General features: G+C 44.3%; 1 protein-coding gene across 1 annotated transcript in view; it reads right to left on the minus strand.

Annotated features, from left to right (window-relative positions):
* Positions 1–23,748, minus strand: part of POLR3B (RNA polymerase III subunit B) — a 144,108-nt gene that overhangs the window by 44,054 nt on the left and 76,306 nt on the right. Inside the window, exons 14-20 of the mRNA XM_027873285.1 lie at positions 23,116–23,316; positions 22,479–22,641; positions 21,476–21,629; positions 19,521–19,595; positions 16,911–17,009; positions 9,890–10,017; positions 1,475–1,684 (exon numbers count right to left, since the gene is read on the minus strand). Coding sequence (XP_027729086.1) covers positions 1,475–1,684; positions 9,890–10,017; positions 16,911–17,009; positions 19,521–19,595; positions 21,476–21,629; positions 22,479–22,641; positions 23,116–23,316 — 1,030 coding nt within the window. The remainder of the gene's footprint in view (positions 1–1,474; positions 1,685–9,889; positions 10,018–16,910; positions 17,010–19,520; positions 19,596–21,475; positions 21,630–22,478; positions 22,642–23,115; positions 23,317–23,748) is intronic.

Here is a 23,748-nt window from a genome sequence, read left to right on the forward strand (position 1 = left end):
CCCCAAAGCAGCACCTTAAACAAATCTGAAGCAACTAGTAACACAAAGACGCAAACCATCAAGGCTGGGCTACAGAACATTTCAGGTCTTCCCATCCCCTCATCCTTCACTCTCCTCTACTCAATCCCTCAGGGCAATACTGCGCTGGCAGTACTAAGCTCCAGCAGGAGCTCGGGCTCCTTGGGAGAGCGTTACAGGACCTTCGAATGGCTTGCAACTGTAATCAATGCAAATGGATACCAGCATGACATAATTTGTGTCAAGGTAGGAGTCTCTTCTCCTAAGTGTAAATTGTCATTTTATACACAGGTGGTTGCTGTAAAGGCAGGGGCAGCAATCCCAGATCATTAAATGGCATTGCAGAGTTTCTGACAGACATCACAAAGTCTTCAGGTTTCCACATAAACGTTACCAGTTAATCAGAAAGGAAAACATCTAGTTTTAAAGCATGGCTGTTGTCGTTTGGGGAGAAAAAGAAGCATAAATTAAGTGCAGCCGACATTAATGCCAAAGACACATGTCTAGGAGTACTGTTATTGCTGCCTAGCAACTAGCAGGAGGGTGGGGAAAGCCCAGCGGGCAATGCCAAGGAAGGGGGGTGGCGGGGAGAGACCACAAATAAAGAAACCAGTTTTCATTTCAGGTGGTTCTCTGTCGCTCCATATTCTACTTATAAGCAGAATTCAGCTCTCCGCAAATTTAGAGAAAAGAATTCCCTTATTATTACTGCTGTTCATCATCTCGTTGAAAAACAGTTACCACGTACTATTGAGACACGACCCAAACTATACACAAGTTCTTCATTCAAATACTTGACCTTCTAAGCCCACCAATGGGCTCCCCAATGCCTCAGGCAGCAGTTTACAGTCACAACAAACAAGACTGTTTATTTCATCTCCCAGAGAGAGAACGACCTGAGACTTCTCTTCTGATGTGTTAACATCGAAAGTTATGGGTGGTGAAAAAGAGCAAAGGTTCTACCCACTAGTCTAGAAATCTGCTACATCTAATGTAAATAGAAAACCTTAATCCTGAACAGGACTTATGTTTAGGTAACAGAAAGTCAACCATTAGGTGTTAAAACTTTTGTCTGAATTTCAAACAACTGCTGCATCCCACGCACCCGTGTTCAATGACTTCGGATTGACTAAAGCTATTTTCCTAGCCTAGCCTTTCACGCTCTGCAGAGAGCATTTTCACCTCCATTATCTTGGTTCACCAAGGGCGCTCTGAGGCAGGCAGCACCCCCATCTTATAGATTCAGAGATAGGCATGCCGAGGCTGGTCCACTGCCTGGAAGTGATGGCCCTGCGGCTGGAAGCTGGGCTTTCTGGCTTCTCATTCAGTCCAGGGCATTCTCAGCTTGCCATGCTATCTCTGATATATTGAGAGTCTAGACCCTCCCAAGCTGCGTGTGCACATGCAGACATGTTCCAACAACCTACTGGCCTCCTCTGCCATGCTCGCTTCTTACCTCTGTCCAAGGAGGCCTTGTTGAGGACTAATGCATCTTCAATATCATAGCCACTGTAGCTCATCACGGCAACTGTGGCGTTCTGCCCAGCTGGGAGTTTCTCAAATTCTATCAGCTCAATGGTTTTTGTTTTAACCATTGGCTTTTGTGGATAGGCCAGTAGGTACATGAGAGTATCAATTCTGTTCCGCTGATTATATCCAATAGTACCTTTATTGGTAATAAGGGAAGGAAAAAAAAACACTTATTTTAGCAATAATAAGTAGAGATGATTAAAAATGCATTTCATTAATTCATTCCACAAACATTTATTCAGTGCCTACTGTAAGCAGAAGTCTGTGCTAGGTGCTATAGTCTCTACAGGGATGAATAAGATTTCATCCTTGCCCTCAAGACAGGTAAAAAGTGGGGGCAGCTAGATGGCAAAAAAAAAAAAAAGACAGGTAAAAAGTGGAATAAGGGTGAATTCAGGAAAGAAAAATCACTTTAAGCCTGGAGGGGGGGGGGGAATGGGAGAAGAGGCATCTGAAAAAAGTCATTGCAAAGATCAGAAAACTTTCACAAATATAAATGTTAAAATCCAGTCTATAAAGCTAATAATACATTTTTGCACATTTTACAAATATTTAAAAGTCAAGAAACCTAAATTAATCTTTAATTCACTGGAATTGTACAGTATTATCTTGAGGAATTTGAGATTTGGTAAAGAAAAAAAAATCAATATACAATGACCCTTTTTTTTTTAAAGGCAATTGGGGTTAAGTGACTTGCCCAGGGTCACACAGCTAGTGTTATAAGTCTGAGGCCACATTTGAACTCAGGTCCTCCCGAATCCAGGGCCGGTGCTCTATCCACTGCACCACCTAGCTGCCCCTGACCTTCTTTTTTTTAAAACCATGGAAACGACATAATCAGGAGAGGGCAGAAGGACCACAACGGGGAAATAGAAGGAAACATACAGAAAGAAAAGAAGGAACGAGCGTTTAAATAATCTTCCACTTCAGCGTTTGGTGCTGGATAACAAGAAGCCAAGCAGGATGGAACACAGTCCACTGTATCCTTTCTGAAGCATCTCCAAGGCACGGGACTCCGTGGGGTGTCTAGTAAGCAAGAAAAGCTGGATGTGCTTTCCCATCTGGGCTCTCAGGCCTTCCTACTGGTGCCTGTGGTGGTCCTGGGCAGAGTGGGAGTGGGGCTGTTGGCCAATGAACCCCATCACTGCAGCCACCTCCTTTCTCCTCCCCTCTGAAGGATTATTTGTCTCACTAAAAAAGCACTTTATTTTAAGCCCAAGGAATTTAAAGAAAGGAGCCTAGTTCTAACCTAGACACACAATAAATATTCTAGGTAATCCAGAGGAATTCAAAATCTCAGACTCCAGATGGTTCTAGATTAGGGTCTGAGGTATGGCCTAGTCCTCCCGTATCACTTATCTGACCTCCCCCACGAAATTTTTTGTTCCAAAAGACCAAGAAGAAAAGGCAGGTGAGACAACAATCAGACAAGAAATAACGCCTAGTGCCTGTGTGAACCGGAACCTCATTAATGTTCTTCCATCCCAAAGTGATCCGGCACAGATTCACTTAAGCCCACCTTCTCCTCCCTTCTACATTATATTTAATTTTATTTCCACAAACTAGTATTTGGAGAGTGGTGGGAGACATTGAAGTTGCATATCGCAGCCCTCCTGCCTCAACATGCAGAATCACTAATCTCTTAACACACAGGAATTAGTTTTTTGTTAATGTTAGTTCTGATTCTGGAAGAAAACACTTAGACAGAGTAGAATAAAGGATTATCGTCGTAAAGACACCATCAGACCTCTGGAAGCCGTTAGGAATTCCACGGTACTCTGCCCAAGCACGTGGATTTATCCCAGCACCTCTGGCTAAATCTCCAAGGCCGGTCTGAAAACCAAGAGCCACCTGAGGCTTACGGAGTTTGCGCTATAAATCACCAATTAATGGATGTTGATATGGCATCACAAAGGGTGTGATCCAGTGCAGCACTGAAACCTGCATTGTGCAGTAACAGAATTACTGCTGTGAGGCCTGTGGTAAAAGTTCACTCACAATAAGCGTGTCCTTTTACGTGGGATCACTGAAAATTTATGTGCAGATTTCACCTCCAATTGTGAGCCCTTCCCCAGCTTGAGACGACGATTGAGGCAATGTCCCACCAGGCTGCCAGAAGTGTCTTCTGAAACCCCAGAAGGGCATTACTAAGCGACAGGGAACCATTAATGGCCGAGCAGCTAACCCAAGGCCACAGCGACTGGATCCTGCCATAAATTGTGCTACCTCGCTTCGTGCGATCACGGTTTTCAGGCATTACAAGGGACCATTGAGCAAACCAAATACTAAACAGAGTTAAGACGTGTTTTGTTTTTATGAGCTCATGGTAATTTTTCCATTCAAGTCTTTTAACTTGGGTAGTTTTTAAAAAATAGGATTAAGCATTTATTGAAAGTTAAAAAGTAGTTTTTATCAATGTAATTTCTGCATCCCATTAATTCTGCTTCAATAGGACAGGGTTATAAAAGAATGGACTTTGATAGTCTCTTTAAACACGATGTTTAAACATCTCCCCCTCCCAAGACCCTCTTAGTCATTATCTAATTTGTAGAAAATGCTTCTCTTCAATTTTGTAAATGTCAAAAATCATAAAAAGCAAGCTTTCTATCTCAATGGGCACATTATTCCAAAACATCTACCATCCAAGAATTCAGTATCGCAATGCAGAATCTACACTAGGATGATGTAATATCAACGATATGGACGATCTCGCTATCTGAGCACATCATCCCTAGAGCTCTTGGAATGTAGGCAGTTAAGCCCACCGTCTCCTCTCTCCTCCTTTGATTGTTTACAGAAGTTTCAGTGTATTCACTTTACACTTGGTATGGCAAGGACGCCAGTGTAGGGAGCTCCTAGCACAGGAGTGCCCAGCATGGTCCAGTGGATAGAGCACTAGGGCTGCTAGGACTAGGAGTCAGGAAAAACAGAGTTCATATCCTACCTCTGGGGAAATTTAGTTAACCACTCAGTCTCATTTTCCTCATCTGTAGAATGGGGATAAAAATAGTGCCTACACAACAAGGCTGTTAAAGTGCTATGTAAATATAGATCACAACCAGTCTATGACTTAATAAATAAATCTCAGAGGATTGTCAGAAGCACAAGAGGTCAGGTGACTTGCCCAAGATCACACAAACAGCCGACGTCTAACACTCTGTGCGTTAAGTCAGTCCGCCCTGTGGAATTTGGTGACATACAAGAAGCATGGAGGAAGTGCCTACTATGTCCAGCACTGCGCTGCATGCTGAAAAGATCAAGGCAACAAGGATCCAGACCAGGCCTTTGCTTAGTGAGCTCTCTCCTGGTCAAGCAGGGGTGTCAAATCACAGACAGCAAGAAAAGGCAAGATGACAGGACGAGGGCCTCAGCGTGTTATGGGAGGGCTGAGGGGGAAGCTCATCACCATTAATGCGTATGGGATCCATGAGGAGGATTAAGAAGAACTCCTTTCAGAAGCAGGAGGTGTATCAAGGTAGGAGGGAAAAAAGGAGGAGGCTGGAGCAGCCCGGCAAATTCACACTGAGAAAGAGGAGATGAAGCGATAATAAAACAGGAGGTGTCTCTCTCTCTCTCTCTGTCTCTCTCTCCCCCCACACTTGCTTTGGTCACAGAATTCAAGAGGAAACAGCTTGGGCCACGTCAGGGGGAGAAAGGGCCCTCGCAGTCAGTCCGTGGGGACCAGGAGAAGTGATCACTAAAGCGGATGGCACTGCATGACTCCTTTAAATAATTAATAAAATGGGCAGCGTAGGAGACGTGTGTCTGTGGCTGCATCTGGAGGTCACTCCCTTTCACTCACGTCTACGGGACTCATTCTTCTCATCTCCTTGTAACCACAGAATGACTAGAAAGCTAAGCAAGGCTGGCACCCACAGCTGAAATGATAACTCACTGCTGGGGCAGGAAATTACATGGAAAAAGGTCACAAATCTCTGCTTGTCACAGTTTCCTCAGCTGTAAAAGGGGGTAATAATACTGCTACTTTACAGGGTTGATGTGGAGATCCAATGAGATAGGTAATATCTATAAAGCATTTAGCAAAGTACCTGGCACATAGCAGGTGCTACATAAATGTTAGCTCTTATTACTGTTTGTTTTTTAAATGCAGCTTTCATTCATTCATTCATTTCACTGCAAAAAGGAAGGTGCTTTGACACCAAAAAAATTCAAAACAGCTTTTTTTCCCCCCACATATGTGCAGTAGCAAATTAGAAACAAAAGGAGATGCCCATCAATGGCAAAACCAATCACGGTACATTAATGTAGTGGAATATTACTGTGTCATTAAAAGTGATGGATATGAAGAATTCAGAGAAGCATGGGAAAATGTATATAAACTGATTCAGATGAGAACAAACAGAATGAGACAAAGAATGGATACAGAAAGAGCCACCACCACCGCCACTAAACACTGAATCCTAATGACCAATCTTGGTCCTTGAAAGAAAATGTTAAGAAAATATATGTGCCTCCTCTCTTCACTGCAGAAATAGAGCGCTACACAGGTGGGGAGATATATACATAATCTGTGCATGCGCACGCGTGTGTGTGTGTGTATGAAAAATATATACAGGGTGCCCCAAGGGTCTTAGTGCAGTTTTAAGCTATTAAAACTTAAGACTTTAGGGGCAGCTAGGTGGCGCAGTGGATAGAGCACCGGCCCTGAAATCAGGAGGACCTGAGTTCAAATCCGGCCTCAGACCAAACACTTGACACTTACTAGTTGTGTGACCCTGGGCAAGTCACTTAACCCCAATTGCCAAAAACAAAAACAAAAACAAACAAAAAAACCCCAACGCTTTATTAAGACTTAAGCTTTAAAAGCAGACTGCACTAATTCTTTTGGGACACCCTGTCCTATCAATACCCTCTAGATGTATTCAGTAGTTTGCTGAACTGCTTTTCCCTCCCTCTCTTTTTAAATCTTTGATAAAAGAGATGATTTGCTCATAGAGAAAAGAAAGAGGGTGGAAAGCATATGAATGGGATGTTAAAAAAAATGAGAGAAGGGGGCTCGTTGGCCACTGCCTCTTTCTTCACTTAACTCACCATCAACGTCACGGTTCTTACTTATTCTGCTTCTCACCAGTGCTGGTTAGGGTTGGACTCTCTCCGAAATCTAGCGAGCCCAATTTCTATAAGCTGTCAGAAAGGGCTGGTACTAAGCAGCAGAAGGTGATTTCTCCCCAGAAACACTGTGCACTTGACATTAAGTGAAACTGGGTCAAAGAGATGCATTTGTCACACTGCAGACGATATAATTAGAATGGCAGCAAATGAGGTCTTCTTGTCCCCAAAAAATGACTACCATGATAAAAAAAAATACAGTTAAGATATTTAATCTCTTTATCACTTGTTATTCATTCTTAATCATTCAGTCGTTAAATCGGACAGAACGTGAGTTTTCCACACTAGCCATCCACAGAGACAGGCACCTTCGCTCAAGCTTCAAAGGGAAGAGAGGATCCTTGAGCCCAGCCCCTCCGCTGCCTCCCCGGTTGCCTCCTCCTGTCCCCTGCTCTCCCTTATCTTTAGAATTTTTAATACAGACTGGCTTCAGGCTTTTTGCAGCTATTTCAGTGTCCAGAGTGAAATATGGCCACGTCATGCGCCAACTTATAAAATGTAGTTTTATCTCAGGGATTTTCTTTAGAGTCAGGTGTTCGGTAACAACAGATAGAAACAAAAGCTTTTTTTTTTTTTATTGCTAAAGATATTCAGTGGCTTTTGTCTTCCGGGCGTCAGCAGTAACGTCAGAAGAGTGTATCCAAGGAGCTAAATGTGCGGGACCCAGGGTCAATGCAGCTGAATACACCAACCTCAGAAAACACAGACAATGAATTGCAAATGACACTCAAAACAAAACCAGAAAAAACCCTTCACACAGCAAACTACAAAAGAACTCCACAGACACTGAATTGGCTTTCTGTACACAGCGATCCTGCTTAGCTGTGTGCGGTAGCTAGCCCAGCATCCACATACTACTCAGAGCCACAAAACAAAGCCTCGGCCTGGGGGAGACAACTGTAAGGATACAAACGTTGTTTCTTTACTGCAAGTCTCTTCTTTAAATTTTGTTTAAGGAACCACAAGGTGGAGGACGTCTCTCCCTCCCTGCCCCACCCCTTTGGGGACATTTTCTCAGACACTGGAAAGAACGGAATCTGTGATGAGGTGATTCTTCCCTACTTAATTCTGCAGGAGGTCCCCCACAAAAGGTGTATTGTTTGGGGCAGGATTCACATCCCAGAACAAAATGGTTTGGTAAACCCAATAGAAGGGGTAGGCCTTTCATGACACGTAGGGCTCACTACTGTATATTTCAACTTGTTAGCAAGTCAGAGACACAAAACGGGAAACCAGCCTCGCTACTGCTGAAGGATGAATGGGAAAGGCAAATTGATGAGCTGCTATTGAGTTTTTCCCTTTGGGAATTACTGTGAATTGCCAGGGCGTTACATCATTCAGGTAAATGACAGCAAGACAGCATCCTGGGGACGCTGAACAGGAGAAAATCCAGGATGGAATCTGGGATTCCTTCATCGTAAGCCACACTCAGTTACAGCTCTCAGAAAACTGGAGAAATTAATCTCCCAGTTGTTCCCCTAAGGTGATTGATGCCACTACCTTCCCTTAACTATTTTCATTTTTCTTTCTAAGGGATTCTCCATCAATTATATTTTAAAGTAGAAGGACAAAAACCCCCATGCCCACTTGGCAGAAAAACTTCTTCAGAAGATCTGTGATTTCAATATCACTGTGGGCATTCTCCTAATCCTCTTCATGGACTGTGGGCAAAAATTCCACCACCTGATGATGGCCTGCTTTCTGGGAGGGAGCTTTTTTTTTAAACTGAGCCCAGCTGGTCCTTGGATGAAAGATACAAAGTCCATGGCTGGGCCCAAACTCCAAGCTTTTGCTGCCAAACAGGATGAAAACCCTTGTGCTCCTCTGGCAGAGCCTTCAATAACCCAGAGTCCGAAGAAAAAAAGCCAGGCTTCACCTCTGCACTAGGAAGAGACATCAGAGCAGAATGGAGGTGGGGGATGGGGGCAGCAGCAGAAATACAAAAGCCACACAGACTGTTTATCAGGATGTCAGTGATTTAAAACCACCACACCACACAGCAGAAACTTTACAGGGATGGCCGACCTCAAGGGTTTGGGTCTGAGTTTGAACTGAGCTTGGGTTTTTGTTTTTTTGGAAAGACTTTGCTGGCGGCGGTCCTCCATGGCCCGGAGGACCACGGATTCAGAGCTGCGTGGGAGGGCCCTCATATGTCGTCCAGTCCAACACCCTCAGCTGAGGAAACTGAGGTCTAGAGAGGATGAGACTTGCCCAAGGTCAAAGGGATACTAAACAGCAGGACCAGGATTGGAACCCGGGTCTTTTGACACCCAAGGCTCATACGCATTCCCCTCCACCATGGGCTTGGATGAATTACAGATCTGAAAAAGAATCCGCTTCCTTCTTCCTCTTGCTCAGCTCAAACGTCCAAGTGGCAGCAGGAACAGAGCGCATATGTGTTAAACGTGAGAAAATGGGACGACGACAACTCAAAGAGGCCTCCTCGTTTCCTTCTCAAAAGTAAAGAATCTAATTTTAATAATAATCTCAGTGTCTCATTGTCCCCAAGGTTAAAAAACATCCAGCACGCTCACTAACTACAGCCAACATGTGTAAGTGGGGAGGACGCTGCCAAGCGTCACTTACTGCCTCACCTGGGCCTGGGCCACCAGCCACAAATCAATCAACAACCATTCATCAGGTACTAGTGTGGGCCAGGCCTCACTACCTGCCACATTCACCTCCGCCACTCCATTGCCTTATGGCTTTCTCCTTCTTCCCTTCCTCTTTGGGCAGTGAGGTGACTCAGTGGATGAGTCAGGAAGACCCGAGTTCAAATCCAATCTCCCTTACTAGCAAGGTGACTCTGGGCAAGTCACTTAAACTTCTGTGTGCCTCAATTTCCTCAACTATAAAACAGGGATCCTAATAACACCCCCTCCCAGGGCTGTTGTGAGGAACAAATGAGATGATATTTGTAAAGAGCTCGCATTCAGTAGGCGCTTTATAGATACTTGCTTCTTTCCTTTTCTACTCTTTCTTTCTCTTTCTCCTTTACTCCTTTTCTTTTGCTTATGCTTTTAGGTATAGCAGTGGAACCCCCAATGCTTAGCTCGATAATCGGGAGCTTTCCAGGCTGCAAAAGACTGCTGATTCCCCTGGTACGTGAAATGATAACAGGAGTGAAATGAGAAGAAATGATGAGGATTTTTAAAAATGATATTTGAAATTATCTTAGTAACACTCTGACATTCAAGAAGGAAAAGCTTACCCATGGCCTGTTTCCCCATAGCACACTGGTAGGTATTCCTGGGGGACTGGTTATGGTGAGGGTATGGAATCAGCCCAGCACAAACGCCAAGAAGTGTGAAGGGCTCAATCTCCAAGTGGGTGGTATCCCTAAAAATAAACAAATAAATAACCAAATAAGAGCACTTAGGCAACAAAATACTATTGTTTTCTTCCATCTGATTAAAGGACTGGCAAATATTGTAGAAAAGAACATATATAGTAATATTTGCAAATAAATATAACATGAATGATAGAAGGTAAAATCTAGTGAGGAAATGTGTTCTGAGTTTTATTAAAAATTTGATTTTAACCCCAAATGATAAAATAAACATGTCAACCTGCTCTTCAAAAGTCATCAGAACAAAACAACAGTTGGAAGGGACCTCCAAAGCCATGGGGTCCAGCCACCACCTCCTACTCAGGAGTTCCTTTATTGAATCAGCTGGACAGTCTTTGAATCCACAACCATTTTTGGATACACTATGCCATGCCAGGGACTATGATGAGAAGGATGACATTAACTCCAAAATGGCCTCATTATCAGGAAAAAGCCAAAGCAAAATGAAAAGGAAGCAAAGGGGCATGGAATGTGGACTCCCTCTTTTACACAACATTTACAGTAATGGGAGGACACTGCTTCCCCTATACTTTCTCTGTCATTGTATTAGAAAAATAAATTTCCTCCTTTCAGTGATGACTTGACTTCGTAATTCCATTGTTCAGACACCCTGGGAAGGCTTCATTTCCCATCAGCCAAACTCTGGATTCCACTCGGCTGTCATCATGGCCCAGCGCTGACTCTCTCCCTCCCTCCCTTCTCCCCTGCTCTTTTGGCTTTCTGTTGGGCGCTGTCTTCTTCCTCCACTAGACTGTAAACTCCTTGAAGACAGGGACTGTCTTTCTTTTCTTATCTGTATCCCCAGTACCTGACAAGTATTATGTGCCTACTAGCACACAGCAGATGCTTAATAAATGTGTATTGTACTGTACTGTATTGCATTATGTTATGCCAAAGAGAGGTTAACCGAGGACCAAACTCAAAAGGCAAATTACAAGCTTCAGTTGGAACAGAATAAAATGAGCTGCCTGCTTGCTGGGTTTCACCAAAGTAGACTTATCAAGCCTACGTCCTACAACCTGAACTTCCTATTCTTCTCCAAGGGCTTCTAAAGGTGTTGATTTTAATTTGTGATACACAGCAAGAACCCACAATCCTATATCCTTGTGACAATTAATTAAGCAGGATTAATAACTCTTGAGTTCTACTCTAGCTCCTGGTTTAGGGATCGTCTTCATTCAGTCTGGCACAACAGGGAATTTTGGCAAGGCCCACATCTGACAGCCAAGCAGGTAGTCACACCGCAGCCCTCTTTTTCCATAGGGAATGCTGGTTTTATTGATGTCGGGCAGCCTATTTTAAAATGAAGCCCTCTTAAAGTCACATTTATAGCCTGAGTTAGAATGGTATTTGTTTGAAATGTACCCCCTTTCCCACCCCTTGTTTAAATACCAACAAATGAAATTCAGCAGTTAACATTCCTCAGAGGGAGAAGAGGGCAAGGGACCCTTTTCAACTGTAGAAAACAGGGCAGATTGGAAAAAATGAGAAAGAGAAAAAGGGAGACCTATAGGATGACTCCATTATTCTCCGGGTTTCTGTTATAAAAACACTAGTAAGACTGTATGTTCATATACAACACCTGTAAAGGCCCTAATGAAATATGCTAGTTTTTGTTTTTATAAAGAAAGGAGGCAGAATGCTCTTTAAATAAACCAAAAAGTTATGGGCTATTTTCTCACCTGAGCAGGAGTGGGAACAGAGCCTCACCAAAGGTCGGACACCTAAAAATTTTGCCAAGGTGCTCTGATAATATTGGACAAAATTAAATGGAATGAAAGGCATTTCCCCAAATACTGACAGTCTGCCTCCCTGGTATCATTTAAACTACTTCTCTGTTAGGTCCAGTTCATGTTAAGAGAGTGATGTAAATTGAGAAGGGCTTGATGTCAGAGAACCCGCCTACAACTCTGCCTCTTCCTCACCAGCTGGAGGACCGCAGGTAAGCCATTCCCCTCTTTAGGTCTCTAGCAACTGCAGAAGCCCCTCGTGCTCACCGTTGTGATCCGAGGGTGTTCATGATGGAGAATTTTCAGGTTCCAACCGCCCTTTCTTACTGTACGACTTCTAAATGAATCACCTCCCACCTGAGAAAATGTCTAGTTTTTCTGTTCATTTCTCCCTTTTGGCCTGTAGCCAACTAAGAGAAAATCCTAGCAGGGCATGAGCTATTGAGAAACTCACTGACAAGGGAGAAACAATGCAATCCATCACAGAACTGATCGATAACCCAAAGGAAAAACGCCTCCTGAAGGAAGAAAAAAGAAAACCACCACCCTCTTCTTTAGCCATTCAACACAGGAAGCTTTCCTGAAAGTGAGTCATGGACACACAACTGATGAAACTGAAATGATCCAATGATTCCAGAAAACAATTTCAGACTGTATCAGAAAAGCTGTGAAACTATCCATACCCAGCAATTCCACTGCTTGGAGGAGGTCAGAGAAAGGGAAAAGGTTCCACATGCATCAAATAATTGGAATGGGTGCCATGGAATGTTATACAGCCATAAGAAACCACAACAAATGTGAAGACTTCAGGGTAACTCACTTGGATGGATGCTGACCAGAATCAGGAAAGAACATCTACGATGCCACAGAAAACTCAGAGGAAAACACCATGCAAGACATGAAATCCCTGAGCAGCAGAGCAACCACTCACGGCTTCGGACTCTATGTGTGGAATGAGGCACGTGTTGTCTGACTTGACCAATGAGTTAATTTGCTTCTCGGAATTTTTTTGTTACAAGGGTGGGTTCTATTAGGGGTAAAGAAAGTCAATGGGGAATAATGATGCTATTACCAAAAAGAGCAAAAATAAAACATCTGTTAAAGAAATGTTGTTTAGAACCTCAGCTTGTCAGTGAAATGAGATCACTCTATCATGGATGGAGTGATGGACTCAAAGTCAGGAAGGCCTGGTTTCAAAACCAAACTCTGACAGTTTCCAACTACATGATTATGGAAGAGTTGCTCAGCCTGTCTAGGCCTCGGTTTCCTAATTTGTAAAACGGGCCTAATAACACTTCTATTAGCTACCTCATAGGGTTACTGCAAACAAATCTCTGAAATTTTAAGGTACATTATCATTTAGTAATGCATAACACAAAAATAAACCGCTGACTGACGTAATACAAACAGGTCACGTCACTTAAATGCACGGGAACATTATCAAACTCTTGGCTATTGGATAAGTCAGTTAAGTCTTTCCTGGGAGGCTATCTCGGCAGAAGGCTATTAAGATGCTCAATACATAAGACACAAATGAACAATTCCAGTGTATCAGCTGCCCAGCTTTAAGGTTCAGATGTGTCAAGAAAGAATCTCAGCGAAGACATTAAACTGCACAATTCCACGGTCCCCGTGTCTAGCAATGAAGCGACCCGGGGCAGACAGCTCTCAAATGAAGGAAGAGCTCCTGCGTGGCCTGCAAACTGCTGCGGTGCCAACCATCCTGAACCGAATACCTCAGCGGAACCTCAGAAACGGCCTTGGGGGGCAGACACCTGGGAGTTCAGGTCAGATTTTCTCACCTGCTGTCAGGGTGTGACAACAGACTCCCTAGCAATCACTGCATCAGATTTCCAGGACGTGATGACAAAGGACACCACTGCACCCAAAGAGGCCCTGAAGGCGTGTTCCCTTGTTCCTGGGTTTTCCATGAGAACAAGAACTCAGTGATGCTCCTGACTTTACAAGCTGAGGAATTCAAAGGATCCACAGCACGAGCTTCTTAGCTTCTTTCTCAGATTCTTCTTTCCAGGCCTAGGCACTGGACCAAATTCTGGCAGAGATCAGAGATCAGAAGAAAAGTCATCCTTATTTTAAAATAAACCCAAGTATCACAAAAACAGAGAGGACAATTAAAGCGGAATGGATGTATGATGAAGCATTTATTAACTGCTTCAGGCACTGTGCCAAGCCCTGAGGCCACAAATACAAGTAAGCAAAATGGAGCCTGCCCTCTGAGAGTTTACATTCTAACGGGGAACAGCACACACTGAAGGGAGTCAAAAAGGCAGCATACCAGAGGCGGCACAAGACGGGAAGGGGAGGCAGAGGCAGAGACGACTTTGCTCATTTGTATTTGTACACAAAGATTATACTTATAAGAAAGATGAAAATGAATACCAAATCAGAAGGTTACAGATGAAAAGAGGAGAGCACCTACAATTAATAGCTTCAACATGCCTTAGTCAAGTGAACTTATTGGTGCCCCAGAACACTGTTTTCTATTTTTTCATTCTTTTGGTTTTGTTTTACAGTGTCTTGATTTCTCACAGAGTCATTGGCTTCCATTTGCTCCATTCTCGTTTTTAAGGAAGTATTCTCTTCAGGGAGTTTTTGGACTCTCTTTTCCATCTGGCCAATTCTGCTTTTGAGGGCATTCTTCTCCTCGCTGGCTTTTTGGACCTCTTTTGCCATTTGGGTTAGGCTGTTTTTTAAGGTGTTAGTTTCTTCAGTATTTTTTTGGGTCTCCTTTAGCAGCTGCTGACTTGTTTTCCATGATTTTCTTGCATCACTTTCATTTTTCTTCCCAATTTTTCTTCTGCTTCTCTTACTTGCTTCTCAAAATCCCTTCTGAGCTCTTCCAAGGCCTGGGACTGATTCATATTCTTCTTGGAGGCTTTGGATGTAGGAGCTTTGGCTTCATTGTCTTCTTCTAGTTGTATGTTTTGATCTTCTTTGTCACCCAAGTAAGATTCTATAGTCTGAGTTTCCCCTCCTCTATTTGCTCATGTTCCCAGCCAATTACTTGACTTTCTTTTTTGTTCTTTGTTTTTGTAAGGCTATTGGGGTTAAGTGACTTGCCCAGGGTCACACAGCTAGAGAGTATCATGTGTCTGGAGCCAGATTTGAACTCAGGTCCTTCTGACTCCAGGGCCGGTGCTCTATCCACTGCACCATCTAGCTGTCCCTTACGTGACTTTTTAACTCTTTGTTAAGGTAGCTTTTGTGCGGCTATTTTCAGAGACACTTGTAGGGACCTGTAAATTTTCAGTTCTTTCAAGGTGGTATGATCAAAGGAGAGGCATTTACTCCTTTCCTGGCCTGTGCTCTTGTCTGTGAGTGACCACAAGCATTATTTTCTGCCTTGGAAGGATTCCCTCTCCACCGCCACCACAAGTTCCGCTACGCCAGTGCTCCTCCTCGCCCCAGGACTGCCACCCAGGACTGGGACCCAGATCCAAGCATGGGCAAAGCAAGAGATTCCTGAATCAGCACCAGCAAACAGATCCCTGCAACCTCCCTCTGATCAGCTGCTCCATCCCCCCATCGTCTGTCAGCCCAGAGTTCCAGAAGTAGACGCTGCCCCAGGGCTAGCTAGACCTGGACTGTGCTCCTCTCTCACCTAGCTCCGACAGACCTTTCCTACTGACCTTCTATGTTGTCTTTGGTGTTTGTGGGTTGAGAAGTCTGGAAACTGCCATAGCTGCCAATGATTCAGTCCACTGAGGCCTGCTCTAGGTTCACTGGGACCCCATCTTTGCGTACACAGTCCACGCTGAACTGCACTCCTCTCCCAGCCAAGTGCTACAGACCTTTCCCATCAACCATCCAGGTTGTCTTGGTCTGGAAATTTGTTTCACTCTGTCTTTTTGTGGGTTCTGCTGCTCTAAAATTTGTTTAGAGCCGTTTTTCTACTGGTATTTGGAGGGGTTTGGGGGAGCGCTCAAGCAAGTCACTGCTTTTACTCCGCCATCTATGCTCCGCCTCCTCATGGTCACTATTTTAAAAAGAAGCTTAATCAATGAAGTCAGCAAAAGAAGGAAGTCAAAAGAGCCCAGAACCTGTCACAGACAGAGAAGACCTGGAGACAGCAACCAAGAACCACACAGATTAAGAAGACAAATTCACTTCAAAAACGTCCCAGAGAACAATGACGGAAGATCACCTTAAAAAACAAAGAGAGGTGAGGGGGAAGTCAGCAGAAAGCTTGAAGTGAGACCTAACTAAGCCATATCAAGAGCATTTTAAAAGGAAAGTGGAAAGACAACCACCAGATACTGACAGAACGGATAGGTCAGTGTTTCTAAATCCATTTTCAAAGTCATCGACAACGAGACAATATATTTGGCCACTAATACCCCAGTCCTCAATATCAGAAGAAATCTATGTTAGATGTAACTTAATTTTGAAAACAATGAAGAATTCTTTTGCAAAATATCTCTGGGTGGGAGAATGGGGAGGAAAAATTCCAAGAAAATGGAAATAATCATAGGTGATATTACAAAAAAGAAAGAAAAAAGGGACTGAAATGGCAGAAGAATTAGTAATCCTTATGTTTGCTTTCTTATTATTATAAACTCTGCATATGAATGACTTCATAATGAGGACACCCGTGACAGGAACAAGAGCTAGGCTTTCACAAACCACTTTCTAGAGCAGAACAGATCTTCAAGCGACACATGAAAGACTGGGAGTCGTACAGAATACAGGATTTTATTGGGTTGTTTTCTAATTAGAAAAATGCTACAACATGGTATTGTCACAACCACAGATGAAAACATTGGGAAAAGAGCCATTAGTGGATCACAGAAAGAGTAGGGACAAACAGAAAACCCACCCTGGCACCTACAGCATAAAAAAGCCCATAAGGAACCTTTGGGAGCACAGGGTAGACCCCACTGGGGGGAACTAACGGAAGGGCACAGAAAAGAGTCACACAAGATGGAAGACCCTGGGGGGCGCCACGTACAGTCATGGAGGGAGGCCCAAATGGATGAAATTATGGATCCACTTAAAGATTTTACACAGAATGGCAGCCTAAGCATATTTCTTTCCAAACGGATAAGAGGAAAACAAAGGATGTTAATGAACCAAGACGAGGGCAGATTCTAAACAAAATGGGTTTTTAAGTTGTTGGTACAGATATTACTTACTTGTTAATTGTATGTTCATACAATGCAATGTTGCAATCATTTTCTTCATTCACATCCAAATATTCAACTAGGCTCTCATGTAGAAAATCTTCAAAATTTCTGCAAATGCATCAGAAATGTGTTAAAACATTTCTGCATCAAAATAATTAATTTTTAAGTATCAGATAACTGTAAATAAGATACTGGTTTTCTTACAAGGCAAACTTGTAAAACCCTGCAAATAGAAAATTTATCAAGAAAGTTGATCTGTAAAGCTCATACCACTCTTACTATAATTAAAAATTTAAAGAGGAAAAATTATAAAGTTCGTTAGAAGAATAATGATGCTACTTTTAAAAAAAATTTAATTTAATCACCACTTTTTCTCAATCACAAGAAGAAACCGAAGGCATGGCTCTTCCCAACACAACATGTAAGGAGCCCCTAACTGTAAGTTCATCTTTTTCCCTGATCTTCTTCTCCCGCTTCCTTTCTATTAATGGCACCACGACCCTCCCAAGTACCCGAATGTGTCATCTGGGTCACGTCTGACTCTTCTCTCTACTTCGTATATCCTTAACCTGCCAAATCCTATTTATTCTGCTTATGTGATAAATCTTGCAGCCTTTCTCTCCATTCTGTTCACACCGTGGCCACCCTCTATCAAGGCCTCACCTTCTCTCACCAAAACTACGAGAACAGCTTCTTCCTCATTCCAGTCTGTTCCCTCCATCCTTCACATTTCTGCCCAAGTACTCCTTCTACCACCCTCACGTGATCCAGGCATTCCTCCGCTCAGAAGGACCTTGACTCCCTGAATCCTGGCATTCGAGGCTCTCTCGAATCCAGCTCCAATCTACCTGTCTGGCCTTCTGTCAGTCAGGAGAAGGTGATGCTGCGAGGCACTGGGCAGAGTGTGTGTGTGGGGGGGGGAGCGATGCAGAGAGATAAGTGCCTGCTACAGTCAAACTGCTGAAGCGAGCGGCAGCTCTCTGGACCTCTACTCCCACCAGCATGTTTAAAGGTGGCAGATGTGTCTGAGATCAAGTCAGCCTACATGCAATGGGGCAGTGGAATGAATACAAAAAGAGGTCAGCAGCGGTCAAAGAGACTGAGTGCCCATGGCATCTGCCCTGCTGCAGCCCAGCTCCTCCCTGATGTGGCCATCATGGTACACAGGAGTAGATGTCCCTAGTGCTACTCCAAAGCCACACGGGCAAATAAAGGGGGAAGGGAAAAAGCATTTATATAACACCTATCTGGAGGGAACTGTGGTAAGTGCTTTGCAAGTATTATCTCGTTGGATCCTGACAACCATCCTGGGAGGTAGGTGGTATTATGATCCCTATTTTACAGCTGAGGAAACCGATGCGGATTGAGGTTAAGTGACTTGCCCAAGGTCGCACAACAATAAGTGTCTGAGTCTGGATTTGAACTCAGATCCTTCCTGACTCTAGGCCCAGTGCTCTGTCCACTGTGATGTCTCCAGCTACAAAGCTGTGGTCAGATTCAGACAACACCTGGCCATCTGAATTACACTGACTAAGGTCACTTCTAGTTTCCCATCCCCAGAGTTGGGGCACAGCAGCAGGAATCACAGGGTTCTAGATTTGGAACTGCAATCCTCTCATTTTATCATCAGTTCAGTGACTTGCCCAGAGTCCCACAGATAGCAAGAGTCTGAGTCCAGATTCGAACTCAGGTCTTCCTAACTGCAAGCCCAGTGTTGTGTGCACCGTGACACACTCTTGCAGCCAAGCGCTTCTTATGGGGGGCCCCCACGACGAACCAGAGGCCAAAGATCTAGCACGGACCTATCCCCAAGCTTGGTCTCAAACGACTTCACGTCCAGGATTCCACATCCCGGTCCCATTGTACTCCCCTCTCCCGCCCATCCCCCAGGCCTGGAACATCCCCTTCTGTCTGTCCTCCCATCCCCTTCACTCAGAGGGTGCCGAGGACCCGCCAAGCCCTGGGGCTCTAGGACGCCTTCACTGATGGCCCTTGTTGTCCACGGTGACCTCCCCCACCTCCAGACTGGCGTGGCACGTCGAATGGCCGGGTCTGCGCACAGACCACAGCTGTCAATAGCGCACAGGTCCTTCCCCGGTTGGCTGAAGAGAAGGATGGGGGGTCTTTGAGAGCAGGGCCTGCCTCTTGCTTTATTTCTGCATGCCAGGAACAGAGCCCGGCACACGTCCCGGGCAGGGCCTGCCTTGGACCCCGTCACCCAGTAGTTTGGGTTTGAGGCTGTGACCCCAGCTCTCTATCCACTCCATCGTCCTGCCTCTCACCAAGCTTTCGTACCGAGTTAATATCTCCCTGTATCTAAGATACCTTCAAGTCTGGGAATCACATATTTTTAAAACATTAAGCAGGCTTCCATTTTTTAGTTAATAAAGTTATACTGCAGGATGGCTCACCAAAAATGGGCCGTGGTTAGATTCCTATGGAAAGGAATCTGACCGAATGGCGAGGGCCTGAGGGAAAGCAGTCAACAAAACCAAAATTAACATGCCTGAATCAGCAGCACAGCTTGGAGGACACTTTCGGGAATGAGAGGCGCTAAAATTGCATTTTTTTTTTAAAAAGAGAGATGTGAAATCGCTTTCCTTGAAGCATTTTTATTACCTGTAGCCCTGGGCGAGCTCCTCCATGTGCTTGTCCGTAACGGCAGGCTTCTCCTTCTTCACAATTATGTACGGTCTAATGCGGACAAAGAGAGAGATTCAGAGGGACGGGGTGCAAGAGCTGACAAAGAAGCTAACAGTCATGTAATGGAAAAAGATCCAGGTACACTGCTGCTTGCTTAACACACACACACAGCACCCACACACACACAACTTTTCTTTAACGTGCATGTGCAGTCTTTACGGAAATACCCAGCCCTAAGTGAGCCATGAAGCTCGGGTCATTGGTGGTCTCTTCAATCACAGCTATTTAAGAAAAAAACTGGATTTTCCTTCAATTTCTAACTTTCCCCAAACTGACTAACCCCTTCTCCTATTCCCATATGTGACGAGAGCATTTAGCTAGAGCAAAGATCCTGTGCCCAGTTCACAGAGTGGTCAGGCCAACCAAGAAGACCCCTCCACGGCATTTTAACCCAGCTGAGTTCAAATGGAAGCTGTTGCTTTTCACAGGGCGTCTCAGCTTAAGCAAACATAACTGGATCAGAAAGATGCTGGGCTCTTTCAGCCGCATCTTACAAAGGGACAGCTTTAAGTGTGTGCGTGTTTGGGGGGTGGGGGAGGTGTGACGACTCTCTGGCTTTGCTTTTCCAGTTGCATAACAGCCCAAGGTATAAAAAGTGCTCAGGCTCCAGGTCCTGTTCGATTGACCCATAACTGTCAGCGCTGACTCGCGTCGGAGGATTCTGCCACGACAAGGAAACATCCCCACAAAGGAAGGCATGTGAGATCGAAACTTCAAGGGCTGTTGCTGTTTGGACAAGCAGCTCTTACAGAGTGCTACCGATACGACAAGATACTTGTGCATTCTGCCCCAGAGCCCAAAGGACCATCTGGGGACTAATGAGCACTTTGAAACAGTCAAGATGAGGATCTGCACAATCACAAAGGGGGAAACAAGCTGCTGAAAGGGAGCTGGGTGAGCTTTCCATGGAAATCCGCATGACTCTGCAATCTCACCAAGGCTGCAGCTCAGCCTGCCGTAGAGAAGGCGAAGGAGAAGGAAGGAAAGGGGACGTGAACTGGGGCGCACGGAGAGGAAGTCACTCTGGCTGCCGTGGCTGAAATGCCCCAAACTCCTGGCTCCATAAGAGGTGTCTGGGAAGACAGACCTGGTCCCTCCTGAAGAGGCCAGACTGCACCAGAAGGTAGCAGTGAGCTCCTCGGGGGCAAAATAGCCTTCCAGATGGCCTGGTTGGCTCCCTTATACCTCCCTGAGAGGCACCATGGAAGAGCTGGAGTCCCAAAGTCCTGAGTTCAAATCCAGCCTCAGACACTCACTAGTTGTGTGACCCTGGGCAAGTCACTTAACCTCTGTCTGCCTCAGTTTCCTCATCTGTAAAATGAGGGTAATAATAGTAGCACCTACCCTCCATGGTTGTTGTGAAGATCTAATGAGATACTATTTGTAAAGTGCTTTGCAAACCTTAAAGCAATTATGTAAATGCTAACTACTACTATTACATTTGCAGTTATCATTAATGTTAATAATAATGTAAATTGAATATTGGAAAAGGAGAAGAAATAAAAATGGCTCACTCTTATATGGCACTGGATGGTTTGCAAAGTGCTATACATAGATTATTTTCACAATCACCCAGGGTCACCCAGCTAGGAAGTTTCTGAGGCAGGATTTGAACTCAGGTCTTCCAGAATCCCAGCCTTCTATCCACTGTGCCACCTAGCTAGGGCATTCCCAAAGGGCCTGAAGAAATTCAGCTGCAGAAGGGCAAGGGGAGGCTGAAGAGATAGAGCAACATCCCAAGTTAGGAGAGGAGAATCCCAAGGGATGGATACTGGAGCCCAATGCTGTTTAACGGTGAAGTTAAAGTGGCAAAGGGAAATCGCTGCACCCAGATCCCTGCCCCCAAGAAAGTCTGTTACAATCACACGTACCTGCACAACCTTCCTCCATCCGAGGAAATGTAGACACATCTATCAGTGAGGTTTGTTGAGATGGAGACAAATTCATTGATATAACCAGCCCTTCGCATGAGCCGAAAGGTATTCACTAGTTTCTTATGATCTCGAATGACACCCAGGATGTTGCCTAAACACAATGGGTCACCATACTTAAAAACAGAAATGTCTCCTTACATCAATCCAGAAAGCATCTCTCCTAACGTATGAATTTGAAGCAAAACTACAAAACCCTTTACAAATCCCGTTCTGAGCACCTCCATCACCTTCTTTGATTTCACTAATAAAGTGGAAGTCACTATCTAAATTAAAGGTTAATAAGTGACAGGCCCTGAAATACTGCATATAATATCAGATACCGTAGAGATGCACTAGTTAGTTTTACTGAACTGGTTTTTTTCCTTTTAAAATTTTTGTTATAAGGGAAATTTTGACAAGTAGGGGGAAAGGGAAGGATATGTTTGGAAGTGAATATGAATAATGAAATAAAAATATAAAAAACAAACAAAATGAGAAACTCAAATCAAGTCAATAGAACTTACAATTCATAAATCAATACTCTGGCCTCAAAATGAAAATTAAAATATTTAATACTATTAAAAGAATAACAATACATCAAAATAAAAATTTCATTTATTACCTCAAAATGGTATGGCTATATCAACTAACTATACAGACTGATTTGAATTTTTCCATGTAACACTGGGATTTTTGACCTGCACCACTGCACAGACTGACCATCCTCTTACTGTCACACCCAACAGCTGCTTATGGGCAGAGGTCAGACCTCCCAAGCACCTTAGTGGTCAACAGCCATTAAGAACCAGAGTGGGGAGGACTAAGTGTAAGGGATAACTTATTTTTTAAAATTTAATTACAAAGTCAATTTATACCCTAAAAACTATGGCATATCTGTTTGTCAAATAGTAATTTGTCCTTCATAAATAATGATTCAACAGTAAAAGTTAAGAGTACCAACCATTGAGGAAGACAAGGAACACGTTTGGGTAAGAGAGCTCTTCTCCACAGAGGAGGTTAACATCCTCTACACCCAGGTTACTGGCGAGTTTAACAATGGGGCCATCTTCCATATCAGTAGTAATGTGTGTCATCAGAGCCAGGTTTTTTACCAAACCACAAGCCTAAAAAACAAAGAGAGACATAAATCATTCTTGAGAACATACACAAATGTTACAAAGTTCATTTCTACCTAAGTGATGTACCCCAACTACAAAGGATGCTGCTTCTAAATTTGAAGCAACACAGCTATTAGAAGAGAGAGAAAAGAGAAAGCTAACAAAAATGTGGGAGACTTAAATACATGGAAGTCTCCTCAAGACCAAGCCTCCCTCCAAACTTTCTCCCCACCCCACCAGTTTTTCTTTCTGGGGGTTCCTACCCTTCTGCTGTTCTAATCACATAGTGTCTCAAATAACTTTTCAATGAGTCAAAGTATTCTTTAAACATATAAAAATGCAGAACGACCTTGTGCACCCCATCTGAACATGCGCTCCACTGCCCCTGGCCCCAAGGGAGTGCTGGCCACCCTACAGGTGCTTCATAAAAGAGCCCAGCAGACAGGAGCGAGTGGTTCAGACAGTCTATCAGCTTCTTACCTCTCCTTCAGGAGTATCAGAAGGACAGAGCATTCCCCACTGAGATGGCTGCAGTGAGCGAGGACCACTCACTTTCCTGGTCTTCTCAAACTGTGATGAGATTCTTGTCATCATGCCCAAGGCAGATATGTAGGACAGGCGGGAGAGCACCTGGGTCACTCCCTGGCGGTCCATCTTGAATCTCTTCAGGGACCAGTTTCCCTAGAGGAGGAAAAGCAGCTGAGAGGCCTGCCTGGTGGCGTGGCCCCTGGCTTTCTCTGCTGGAGAGCTGTGGAAAGCCCTGATGATGGTCACTGACTCTTGTTTGTTGAGTCCCTCAGAACAACTCAAATGCCTCACGCTATCCCCCCAAGTCAAATGCATTAATAAAATAGCCAGCTGCATGAGTTGCTGGGGATGCTTTAGAGAACGAGTCTTAGCCTGCTATGGGACCACAAGGAATCAGCGAACAGCAGAGTTGGAAAGGACTGGTGATCCTCCCATCCTCCCATCTCAGCCCAGCACAAAGCAGGTACTTCATGTTTGTCGAGGGGAATATTCTGATCGTCCTCCAACCGCAGGCCCGACCAGGGTGGTCCGTATTTCCAGACAGCTCTCATTGGCCAGACGGCTGAAATCTACCTTCCCAGAATT

This window comes from Vombatus ursinus, unplaced genomic scaffold, assembly GCF_900497805.2.
Source record: "Vombatus ursinus unplaced genomic scaffold, bare-nosed wombat genome assembly UNPS02003292.1, whole genome shotgun sequence".
Lineage (NCBI taxonomy): Eukaryota > Metazoa > Chordata > Mammalia > Diprotodontia > Vombatidae > Vombatus > Vombatus ursinus.